General features: G+C 52.4%; 1 protein-coding gene across 1 annotated transcript in view; it reads left to right on the top strand.

Moving 5' to 3' along the window:
* PQLC3 (PQ loop repeat containing 3) overlaps nt 1-12,459 on the top strand; it is a 31,636-nt gene that overhangs the window by 1,413 nt on the left and 17,764 nt on the right. The window contains exons 3-6 of the mRNA XM_011965336.1: nt 3-98; nt 4,868-4,950; nt 5,027-5,096; nt 9,194-9,251. Coding sequence (XP_011820726.1) covers nt 3-98; nt 4,868-4,950; nt 5,027-5,096; nt 9,194-9,251 — 307 coding nt within the window. The remainder of the gene's footprint in view (nt 1-2; nt 99-4,867; nt 4,951-5,026; nt 5,097-9,193; nt 9,252-12,459) is intronic.

Genomic DNA, 12,459 nt, shown 5'->3' with positions numbered 1-12,459 from the left:
GTGTGCGCCGCGCTGAAGCTGCCGCAGATCTCCGCTGTACTAGCTGCGCGCAGCGCGCGGGGCCTCAGCCTTCCGAGTTTACTTCTGGAGCTGGCAGGGTAAGGCCCGGGGCGACCGGGGCTGCCTCCTTCCCCCTCGCAGCTGCTGCCGCCTGGGAGCCCGGGAGAGCCTCGGCTCGAAGTAGGGCGGGGATGATCCTTGCACGCCGGCGTCGCAGCTGGGCGGCCGAGGGTGAACTAGGTAGCCTAGGGGCTCGGGGTGCTCTTCCCAGGGCTACCCGCCACCCGCTTACTTACATTGTTTCTCACTAAGTCCCGCGTGGCACGAATGGACTGTGCACGCTCATTTTACAGATGAGGAAACAGACCCAGCGGAGGCAGCCCTCGGTGCGCTAGTGACAAAACCTGCTGGCCCTGAGCAAGGCCATTTGCACCTCGAGGCTGTCATATTCTTTGTCCCTAAACTCACCACGCACCCTCAGCCTCTTTTTCGGGCCTCGGTTTCCTCATCTGTGAAATAAGGGGTTGAACTAAGAATGACTGAATCTCTTGTCTTCTCCCGGTGGTTGGTGGGGAACCTTTCCTGGTTATTTAATGAGATTCCTTGGGAGGGGGTCTTAAGACAATTGCATTTCTTATAGAAAGAAGTTTCCTTAGTCATCTGTAAGGACTTTGGAGAGTCTCTGCAGTTGGGAAGGGGTGACGGAGAGGTCATTCAGTCCCTGATTCTGAAGCAGCTTCTAAGGCCTTCCTATTCAAAGTATTCATCATGCCAGAGCTCCAAACTTTTGGGGTATCATTTTTGAGCCCCAACAATAGGAAAACGCATACCTGAACCTAGTGATCTCGCCCGTTGCCCCTGGCCAGGCCAGGCCCTCCACTTTGCTCCCTGCCATCACCCAGTGGGGTCTGAAGGCTGATCCTCCACACAAGCCGTCCTGGAGCGCAAGGTGGGCGAGGTGGGGGGTGCGGGATACAGGATGGGAAGAAGCCAATGGGTGCGGGGGAGAAAGAGGAGACCTCAGGTGTGGGAGGGTGAGGGACCCCACTCAGCCTCTGGACCCTGGGCCGGCCCTATGGAGCCCAGCCCTGGGCACAGTCATCCAATGGGGGGCTTTGAGGGGAAATTTCTGGGAAAGCTTTGCAGTGGGAGGGGCTGTGACCTCTTCCAGGCTTGTGAGTGACTCTGCCCTGTGGGGTGTGGAGGCGGGGGTCCCAGGCTGGATGGCAGGGTTGAGAGGCAACCAGGGGAGGCAGGCAGCCTGTGTTTCAGGTTGGTGCCGCCGCCAGGCTGGGAGCAGAGAGGCTGGAGCGATGAGGCTGTGGCAGAGGACACAGGCTGGAAGTGGCTGCAGTGACCGCTCAGGTGGGAGAGGGGACAAGTGCATGAAAGCCAACAGCGGGATTTGGCCTTGGCCCCTTGCTAGGTCCTCGAGCTGGGGAAGCTGAGGCTGGACCCATGACGGAAAAGAAGCCAGCCGTCTGTAGAGTCCGTAGATTCCCTCCTGCCACCAGCCCCTAGGCCTGCATTTCCACCACCTTTGCACCATTGCTTGAAAAACGCAAACCCTCAGAGATACGTAGGTGAGGGCTCATATTAAATCTGTCAGCTGTCACCTCTCCCAGCTTACCTTAGTCCCAGCTCGCCTTAGTGAAAGCCAGACCTCTGGCAGTGGAAGGATCTTGCTGGGCATGGGAGCCCAAGGGTTGGGTGGGGCAGTGGCTTGCTGCTGTCCCTGCTGGCCTGTCTAAGGGGCTTACTGTTATCACTACAGGTAAAGGGAGCTCTGTCAGGGCTGGTGCACCAGCTCTGCAGCCTCCAAGCCAGGGCCAGGGCCAGGCACACAGACTTCTGTCAGGGCCCAGCTGCAGTGCCAGCCTCATCTGGAAGACAGGCTGGAAGCCATCAAGGCTCTACCCTTGCTGAGTTCCAGTAGATTTGATCTCCATACTGCCAGCTGTTTATTATCATGTGGCATTGCCTGAGCATTCCATGTGTTGACTCTATGCATTGTATAAATTATCATGAATTATAATCTCATTTAATCCTTACAGCAGCCTTAGGAGGTAGGTGTTGTTTTTGTCCCCAGACAATGAGAACCTGAGTTAGGGAGGTAAGGAGCCCAGGGCAGCAGCGGGCTGGGTAGCCCAGCAGGGTCCTGGCCCTCCCATCTGCCTGCCTGCCTCCCTCATGCCCTTCCCAGCCTTGCCTGGGAGGCCCGCCTGGGGCTGGCCATGCTTGCCAGCTGGGCCCTGGGCCCCTGACCAGATCCGGCAGCAGCCAGAGTTAGAGCAGAAGGAACTCCAGGGCTGTCGCAGTCAGCCGTCTGGACGGCACGGGCCCTCTTTGGGTCTCCATTTCCCAGTTCTGAGAGCATCGAGTCAATTGGAGCATGAAGTGTGTCTTAATGACGCCAGAAAAGCCTTTTTAGTGTGGCTTGGTGTGAAGGGCAGGAGCCTCCGCCCAGGGACCTGCCTCTGCCGCCCAGGGGCATTCCTTGTAGCTGGGGCCTTCCCCCTCCCTGGTTCCCAACCTTGCTGCTTCTCAGCCTTGCTGGCGGCCTCCTGCCCTGCGGGCTCTGCCTCCCTGCTCTCTGCAGCCAGGAGCCTCCTGGAACACAGGATCCGTAGGACCTGCCCTGCCTGCAGCCTTCCGTGGACTGCGGCCCTCCCTCGATGGACCCTTAGGCTGTAGAACCTTGGCCTCTGGGTAGGATGCCTTTGGAGCCCACTAAGTGCTCCAGGTCACTTGTCCCCCAGCCTGGGTGGGGGTATGTTTTGTTTAACCCTCTAGCAGGTGTTGAGGGAGAAAACTCCAACAGTTGCATGGAGCAGATGGGAATGGAGACAAAAAAAAATGGGTCTGTGTCAGATGCCCGGCCAGCATGGTTTTATGATGATGAGCATTGTAGCGATTACTTATTAAAATGAACTTTAAAGGGCCAGGCATGGTGGTTCTCGCCTGTAATCCCAGCACTTTGGGAGGCCAAGATGGGCAGATCACCTGAGGTCAGGAGTTCAAGACCAGCCTTGCCAACATGGTGAAGCCCCGTCTCTACTAAAAACACAAAAATGAGCCAGGCATGGTGGCGCACACCTGTAGTGTAAGCTACTTGGGAGGCTGAGCAGGAGAACCGCTTGAACCCAGGAGGTGGAGGTTGCAGTGACTGAGATCGCGCCACCGCACTCCAGCCTAGGCGACAGAGCAAGACTCCATCTCAAAAAAAAAAAAAAAAAAAGAAACATTAGAAACTAAAGGAAAGACATTGCCCCCACCTCCCCAGGCTGCAGGGGCTGGGGGAGTTTGAGTCCCAGGGAAAGCAGGGAGTAGATGGCAAAACCTGCAGGGGCAGCAAGGGCTGCGTTGGGGAATCAGCCTCGGGGAATCCAGGCTCTTCATCTTGTATGTTCTTGGTGTCTTTGGGCCTCCGTTTCCCTAAGTGGTCTGTGAGATGTGGAGGCCAGCATGGATGACCCCTGGAGGTGAGAACGGGCTCTGACATCCCCAGGTTCTCAGGCCTGGCCTGCGGACTGTGGCTGCGTCCCAGGGTCAGCACACCGTTAGTTCAATGGTGAAGACCCCCATAGCTTTTGTTCTTCAGCACTCAGCGGCTGGCTGTGGCCCCACAGAGGGGCTGGGGTGCAGCCTCCCGCTCTGCCAGCCGCTCTGGCTCCATCTCACAGGGGAACAGAGAGGGCTGCTCAGGAGGCTGGCAGGAGGAGAGTCCCTGCGGCAGGGCAGGGCTGGGCAGATGTACCGCTTATCCCTGAAGCTGGGAGGTGGCCCAGCTGCCAAGCGCCCAGAGGGTCGGCAGGCAGCTGGGGGTGGGGACCCTCCTGGGCACGGTGGGGGCCTCCACTCGGGGACCAGGCCTGCGGGAGGCCCTCGTGCTCGGCAACACTGGGACCTCCTCCGACTCCGCCCCCAGCTAAGTCAGGCACTGTCGGAAACAGGCTAGGGAGGCACAGCCTGTTTGTGAACCGGGCTTTTCCAGGATTCCTTCCCAGCTTAGGCGATCGGAGACCCTGGGGGATCCCTCCTGTACATTGAAGTCCCGTGGTTCCTGCTCCCCTTTCTTCCCGACCTGAGTGGTCTGAACACACAAGTGAGAGGGAGGGAGCCACAAAGCTGGGTGTGGGACAAACAGCCCCGGGAGACCACGGGGATTCCGGTCCTGAGGGAGGAGACAGCTGGGTGTGAGGGGGAGGCAGGAAGCTCTGCCTTTTCTTCTGAGAAGGTGGGACCCTGGGGTCTTTGCAGCATCCTCACAGCTGGAATCTTAGTGAAACTGAGGGTGGTTCTTTGTGCTTTTCCCCCACTGCCGTCTCAACCAGGCAGCTCTTCTGGAAGGCAACTGGACCATCCAGGTGCTGTTCTAACTCTTAAAACATGGCTACAGACCCCCATCCAGGGATGGCTGCAGCCCCTCGGATCCTTGTGCCTCTGCAGCTTCTCAGAGTGGAAGGCAGATGTGTGCAGCAGCTGAGGGGCAGCTGCTGGGGTCAGTGAGAGCCCAACGTGGCAGGCAGGCCAGCAAGCGTGGGCCCAGAAGGCGCAGTCTCATACTCCTGCTCAGGGATTTGCCTTCTGTAAAAATCCTTTGTAAGTGACCATCTCAAGGCACTTTATAGAGGTCATGGGTATCGCACTATGGCCCGGTGCCCAGTAAGTTCTGGATGCTCCAAAAATTGTACAGATGATTCAACTGAATTCCATCTATTTTGTTCTAAACCTTCGTCTTTAACACTGGGGTGTCCACACCACCACTGCGAGGATTCGGCAAACTGACCTGTGTTCCGGGTGCCTGCCAGGCCCCGGCAGCTGCGTTTTGGGGCAGCCGCGTGGACATGTGCCCTCCTCTTTCCAGGTTCCTGGTGTTTCTCCGGTACCAGTGTTACTATGGGTATCCGCTGCTGACCTACCTGGAGTACCCCATCCTCATCGCACAAGGTAACAGCCCCTTCCCTGTCTGGCGGGCTGCTGCGGGTCTCCCCTTCCTCCCTCACTCGGAGCCTCTCTCTTTCAGATGTCATCCTCCTGCTGTGTATCTTTCATTTTAACGGGAACGTGAAGCAGGCCACTCCTTACATCGCTGTGTATCCTTTCCGAATCTGAGCCAGAAGTGGGAACAGGGGTGTTATTTGTGAATAGTATGCATTGTGAAGCAGGCTTCTTTACCAGATGTGTATTTTTTGGTTAAAGAAAAAGAATCTCAAATATAAATATGTCCACGTACACTAGAGATGCCCTCAGTACAGCCCCTGCTGCCCCTCCGAGACCAGCATGCCCTGGGCGGTGCCAGCAGGCCGAGTGGAAGGCAGATGGGTCGAGTCCACCCTTGCTAAGAGCAGCATCGTCCAGCTGCATTAGTTCATCTGAGACATTTCTTCCTGCCCTGATAATGGTCCCCAAGGATTGGAAGCAATACTGAGAGTATCCGGCGCCTCTCAACACGTTAGCTTAGAGGCTGAGCCTTGAGGTCTGAGCGGCAGTCGGTGGCTGAGGCTTGCAGTGGAAGCCTGGTCAGCTCAAAGATGTGTCCCCGCTCAGTGGCACTTCCTGTGAATGAGGGTGAGGCTTCACTTCAGTTCTCTCTGTAAAGACTCACTAGTTGAACGTCACACTCCTTAAAAAGCCAGGAGAGGCCGGGCGCGGTGGCTCACACCTATAATCCCAGCACTTTGGGAGGCCGAGGCGGGCGGATCATGAGGTCAGGAGATCGAGACCATCCTGGCTAACAAGGTGAAACCCTGTATCTACTAAAAATACAAAAAAATTAGCCGGGTGTGGTGGCGGGCACCTGTAGTCCCAACTACTCGGGAAGCTGAGGGCGGGAGAATGGTGTGAACCCGGGAGGCGGAGCTTGCAATGAGCCGAGATGGCACCACTGCACTCCAGCCTGGGTGACAGAGCAAGACTCCGTCTAAAAAAAAAAAAAAAAAAAAAGCCAGGAGAGTGTTTTTTGTTGTTGTTTGTTTGTTTGTTTTGAGGCGGTCTTGCTCTGTGGCCCAGGCTGGATTAAAGTGGTGGGATCAAAGCTCACTGCAGCCTTGACCTCCTTGGTCAAGCTTAATTTCAAGCGATCCTCCTGCCTCAACCTCCCGAGTAGCTTGGACTATCGAAGCATGCCACCACACTCAGCTAATTTTTAAATTTTTTGTAGGTATGCGGGTCTCCCTGTATTGCCCAAGCTATAAGATGTTTTAACCTTTTTTTTAAGAGACAGGGTCTCACCGTGTCACCCAGGCTGGAGTGCAGTGGCTGGATTATAGCTCACTGCAGTCTTGAACTTCTGGGGCCAAGGAATTCTCCTGCCTCAGCCTCCCGAGTAGCTGGAACTACAGGTGCATGCTACCATGCCCAGCTAATTAAAAATTTTTTTTTTAGAGATTGGGTCCCAGTGTGTTGCCCAGACTAGTCTTGAACTCCTGGACTCAAGCGACCTTTCCACTTGGCTTTCCAAAGCGCTGGGATTACAGGCATGAGCCGCCACTCCTGGCCCGAGAAAGTGTTTTCAATGGCACTAGCTGTCAGCCTGTCCTGCCACATCTGTGAAATGTCCTGAGCTGTTTCTTCCCATGCCCTCTTCAGAGCAGAGGAAGGAGGGCAGAGCCAGGCCTGTGGCCCCAATGACCTAAGCGCAGGCCGTGAGAATGTGGGTGTGGAGTGGTGGGAAACAGCTGGCCTGGAGCCAGACAGGACAGGTCCCTGCCACCACAGCGGTGGCTTCAGCATACACCATAAACTGCGCGTCCCCCATCTGTGACGTGGGATCATAATGCCTATGTTTTAGGGTTGTTGTGGAAGCTAGAAGTGCCAGAAACACAGTCAAGCAGAGTAAATGACAGGGCCGTAGTGGTGGTTTTACCAGCAGCGAGGCTCAGCAGCCTGTGTCGATGGAGGGAGCTGGGTTCTGGCCGAGTCCTGGCCCTCTGCTGTTTCCCCGAGTGGTGAGCTCTGCTGCCTCCATTTCCCTCTGCACGAAGAGGGACTGCACAGCTGGACCGCACCTCGACACTTCACAGTCAGCCCCAGCTGGTTAAAGCACTGGTAAACGGCACTTTGAAGATGAAAAGAGTCACGTGGTTTACTTTTGAAATACAATGCAACAGCTTTGTGCAAATGGTGAGTCTGCAGATTAGAAAATTTGGGTGCTGGTGGCACTGGGAGATTTCACATAGCTGGAGGCTGATGGCGAGTCCGTAGTATCAGCAAGATGCTTATAATCTCCTGTTGGACTTAGAGCAAAAGAATAGGGTTACCATATTAAGGAATACTTTTAAATATTGCATGGGATATACTTCTACTGAAAATTATTGACCAGGTGCGGTGGCTCATGCCTGTAACCCCAGTGGGTTGGGTGGTCTAAGTGGGAGGATCTTTTGAGGTCAGGAGTTTGAGGCTAGCCTGGGCAACATAGTGGGATTCCCTAGTGCTCCAAAGAAAAGAAGAAAAAAAATGATTCAAGCATGGTGTCTCACACCAATAAATAACTCGGGAAAAGTTATTTATTTTCCACCTGAAATTCAAATTTAACTGGGTGTCCCGTACTTTAATTTGTGAAATCTGGCAACCCTACAAATAAATCATCTGTAGGAGCTCAGAAGCTCCTACTATTGGTCAAATTTTATAAAATGTATATTCCGAATACACAGAATGAGGTGAGATGGAACAGAATTGGTTGGGGGAGGAGTCACAAAAATTAGCTTTCAAAATTGAGTTAGTGTTTTCAGGATTCTCTCCAGCCAGGATCCTCTCCAGCCAGCTTCGAGCTACCTTCTGGTGTTGACCAGGCTGTGAGTATTTAGTTCCACTGACTTTTAGCACCGGGCATTGTTTCAGTATCTTCATTTAATTAATGTTTGAAATTATAATAATAGCAGTCTCTTGAGTCGGTGCTACGTGCTTTTAGGCATTTGGGAGGTAGAGTAAGGAATGTTGAGTCCCTTTTACAGATAAGCAAATCAAGGTAGAAAGATGGAAAGTGACTTTCCCAAGGCCACTCCAGAGACTCCTGGCGGTCCCCTTCCAGCCTGGCCGCTGTCTCCTGGGTGCTTGTTCAGCTCCCAGCTGGCCTCTGTTCCTGTGGCGTCGCCGAGCTCAGTGCACACGCCTGACTCCCAGCATTGCCCACCCCTACTGTATCATTTTTACAGTGGAGTTAGTGGGAAAAGTGGAAGTCAGTAAACAGAAGTTCACATTACACCGATTTTGCAGAACATTCCTGCTTTATAATGTTGGACTTCTCTTTTAAGTGCTCAGCTTTTGACCATAAATCGGAGATGTCTGCATGGTCTGGAATTAAGTGGTCAGTGAAAACCACTAGGAATGTTCCCGGTGGTCGGGAGCAGTCCATGAGTGTGGGTGTTGAAGGGGTGGCCTGCCCCTCCACACCTGTGGGTGTTTCTCGTTAGGTGGAACAAGAGACTTGAGAAAAGAAATAAGACACAGAGACAAAGTATAGAGAAAGAAAAGCGGGGGCCCAGGGGACCGGCGCTCAGCTTACAGAGGACCCATGCTGGCACTGGCCTCTGAGTTCCCTTAGTATTTATAGATAATTATCTTTACCATCTTAAAGATAAGGGAGTGGCAGGACAATAGGATCGTTTTTAGGGAGGAAATTAGCAGTAAGACATAAGAACAAGGATCTCTGTGACATGAATAAGTTTAAAGGAAAATCCTGTGCCTTGAGATAAACCTTTTAGCAACATTGTTTCATCCTATCACATGGGGATAAACCTTGGACAATACCTAGCTTTTCTAGGAACAAAGACCCACCCTGCACGCCCAAAATCCATTAAACCTTGAGTTACCACAGCACATGTCTCTTGCAAGGACAAGGTTGGGGGTAGGGTCACAGATTAACAGCATCTCAAATACAGAACAAAATGGAGTCTCTTACGTCTACTTCTTTCTATATAGACACAGTAACAGGCTGATCTCTTTCTTTTCCCCACAGGTGTCTTTGTATTTCTCTTCCGTAACCTGCTTTCGTTCTTTTGAACTCCCAGCAGGTGTTCACTTGCAACCCTTTTCATCCCTTCCAAATCTGGCAGATTCTGGTAGCATGTCCCCCTCTCCCACCCACCTGGCTTCCATGTGCAGCTCTCTGTGGTCTTGGTTTGTATATGTGAGATGGGAGGGTGGCGGGGATGTGGACGACCCACTGCTGTGTCCCTTAACACTTGGTAAGATTGGTGTCTTCTTGGTTCGTCCTCGCCCTGCAGAAGTGGATCATAGACCTGGCCATGGTAAGTGTTGTGCTTGAAAAGAAAGGAGGAGGAATAAGCTACCTTGGAGAGAACTTGATAGATTATATATATATATATGTATGTATTTTTTTTTTTTTTTTGAGATGGAGTTTCGCTCTTGTTGCCCAGGCTGGAATACAATGGCACAATCGGTTCACCACAACCTCTGCCTCCTGGGTTCAAGGGATTCTCCTGCCTCAACCTCCCCAGTAGCCGGGATTACAGGCATGTGCCACCATGCCCAGCTAATTTTTGTATTTTTAGTAGAGACAGGGTTTCGCTATGTTGGCCAGGCTGGTCTCGAACTCCTGACCTCAGGTGATCCACACGCCTTGGCTTCCCACAGTGCTGGGATTACAGGTTTGAGCCTAGGCGCCCGGCCACTAACAGTTTTAGAATGAAGAATTGAGCATCAGTTAATGAGCTGCTTCTTAGGTTCATAATGGCATGTTGGCCTTGTCCTGGAGAAGGGCCGACTTATTTTCATACTTGGCTCAGGGCTGAAAATTTCCAAGGGCTTCTGGGGGTGGTTGAGGATGTGTTTGACCACAGACCTCTCCAAGGTGAAAGAAGTGAACGAGAAAAGAAGGAGGAGAACTAACTGGTGGTCGCAGGGCACTGCCTGCCACACCTAGACTCATGAATTTCTTTCCCCTTTCCCCCAGCGTCTTGTCTGTGGACAAGATTCTCTGTTAAATTTCTGTTACATTTCAACCCTGTTTCTTTGGAGAGCAGGTAAGTAGGGTTGCCGTATTAAAAAGGAACACTTTTTCAGTACAGGTATGTCCAAAATATTGCATGGGGCCAGGCGCGGTGGCTCACGCCTGTATTCTCAGCACCTTGGGAGGCCGAGGTAGGCGGATCACCTGAGGTCAGCAGTTCGAGGCCAGCCTGGCCAACAGGCGAAACCCCATTCTCTACTAAAAGAAAACAAAAATTAGCCAGGCATGGTGGCGGGCACCTGTAATTCCAGCTACTTGGGAGACTGAGTCAGGAGAATCGCTTCAACCCCGGGAGGCAGAGCTTGCAGTGAGCTGAGATCATGCCACTGCACTCCAGCCTAGGTGACAGAGCGAGACTCCATCTCAAAAAACAAACAAACAAAATATTGCATGGGACATACTTGTACTAAAACATTTGTTGTTGTTGATCTGAAATTTAAATTTAACTAGATGTCCTGTATTTTTTTTTTGCCAAATCTCACTACCCTGTAAATGAGCCTTCCCTCTGTTCTCTCTGTTGTCTCTGTTCTCTCTGTTGTCTCTGTTCTCTCTGATCTCTCTGTTGTCTCTGTTGTCTCTGTTCTCTCTGTTGTCTCTGTTGTCTCTGTTGTCTCTGCTCTCTCTGTTCTCTCTGTTCTCAGTAGCTCCTACTACTGATTGAGTTGGGGTGGTTCTAGTTTGGGGGTGATTAGCTCCCATACAGCAGCTGTGAGCCTTCACCCCTCAGGAAACATCCTTCCAGCAATGTTGAGATATAGGCTTGTCAAGAACGGCTGGGTGCAGTGGCTCACGCCTGTAATCCCAGCGCTTTGAGAGGCCGAGGCATGTGGATCACTTGAGGTCAGCAGTTCGAGACCAGCCTGGCCAAAATGGCGAAACCCCATCTCTACTAAAAATACAAAAAATAGCTGGGTGTGGTGGTGCGTGCCTGTAATCCCAGCTACTCCAGAGGCTGAGGCAGGAGAATCGCTTGAACCTGCGGGTGGAGGTTGCAGTGAGCCATGATCAAACCGTTGCACTCCAGCCTAGGCAACAGAGCGAGACTCCGTTTCAAAAACAAAACAAAACAAAACAAAACAAAAGAATCACGTTCAGGGGTCAAAGACAACAACAGCTTTTTGGTGTTTCTTCTGTACCCTTAGCAGTAGTCGTCTAGTCTAACCACACATTGATGATGTAACATTTCATGAAATGTAATTTTGATTCTTTCCTTTATTGTGCGAGGGCTGAACACCAGGCTCCGTGCTGTGTCTGCCCATAGCCCTCCTTCACTGACTCAATGAGTGTTCCTCATGCACCTGCTCTGAGGTGCCAGGGCCCGGGGCACAAGGTGGCCCAGATCTGAGAGTCATGGAGAGCCCCAGTGCAGGAGAACCAGCAGGGCCTTCAGAGCTCACACATGGTAGCGAAACTCCAGAATCCTAGAGAGGAGCGGATGCTGCTTGAATCAGTGGAAAACCTCCATTGTAGAATGTTCTGTTTTTTGGCTTTCAAATGTAGGTACCCAAGAGCGTTCCCCCAGAAGTCCTAAACTGTGCTTTCATGGTTAAATTGATAATTCATATACTCATGGTTTATTCACAAGAAAATGATTAAAGTACTTAAAAATGACCCCCATGACAGCTAAGCATCCCTTCTCCTTTCCAATCATGTTCCTAGACTAGACTGTTTTACAGAAAAATTTCATCGTCTCCCATTGAATTGAGGTGATAAGTCATTCCGGGGCTCGGTGAGGGCCCAAACCAACACTGTTTCAGGATTGTAAAGATGGCTTCGTTCCTGAAAGATGAATCTGGTAGAGTATCTAGCAGGCAAGCTCGTGTTTAGCACGAGTGTGTCGTAATGTGGTCTGGGGCCCTGATGTGTGTGAACAGAGCCAGCTTCCCCAGCTCTTCCCATCCCGCACCGACTCCTTGCCACCCCGCCGAGCCTGTGGTCTGGCTAGTTCTCTGGCGCGAGCCCTCCCCTGCAGCCCTCCCTCCTCTGCTCTGTCCAGGTCTCCTGATTGTACAAGAGCCCCCTCTCCTCACAGGCCTTCCTGCCTGGGGTCAGCCATCCTCCAAGCCATCCGCACCTAGCTCCCAGGGTGACTTTAATCCTGCCACAGGCCTGACCACAGGTCCTTGGTCAACTCCTCTGCCCAAGAGCACTTCCTGCAGTTCCCTTCTCCATAATTCCTTTTTTTTTTTTTTTTTTTTGATACAGAGTCTCACCCTGTTGCCCAAGCTAGAGTGCAGTGGTGTGATCTCGGCTCACTGCAACCTCTGCCTTCTGGGTTCAAATGATTCTTGTGCCTGAGCCTCCTGAGTAGCTGGGACCACAGGCACATGCAACCATGGCTGGCTAATTTTTGTATTTTTTGTAGAGATGGGGTTTCACCATGTTGGTCAGGCTGGTCTTGAACTCCTGGCCTCAAGTGATCCTCCCGCCTTGGCCTCCCGAAGTGCTGGGATTACAGGCTTGAGCCACTGCACCTGGCCTCCCTT

Source organism: Mandrillus leucophaeus, unplaced genomic scaffold (assembly GCF_000951045.1).
Source record: "Mandrillus leucophaeus isolate KB7577 unplaced genomic scaffold, Mleu.le_1.0 Scaffold72, whole genome shotgun sequence".
Taxonomy (NCBI): domain Eukaryota; kingdom Metazoa; phylum Chordata; class Mammalia; order Primates; family Cercopithecidae; genus Mandrillus; species Mandrillus leucophaeus.
Note: the sequence above shows the minus strand (reverse complement) of the source record. Positions and strands in the feature narration are given on the sequence as shown.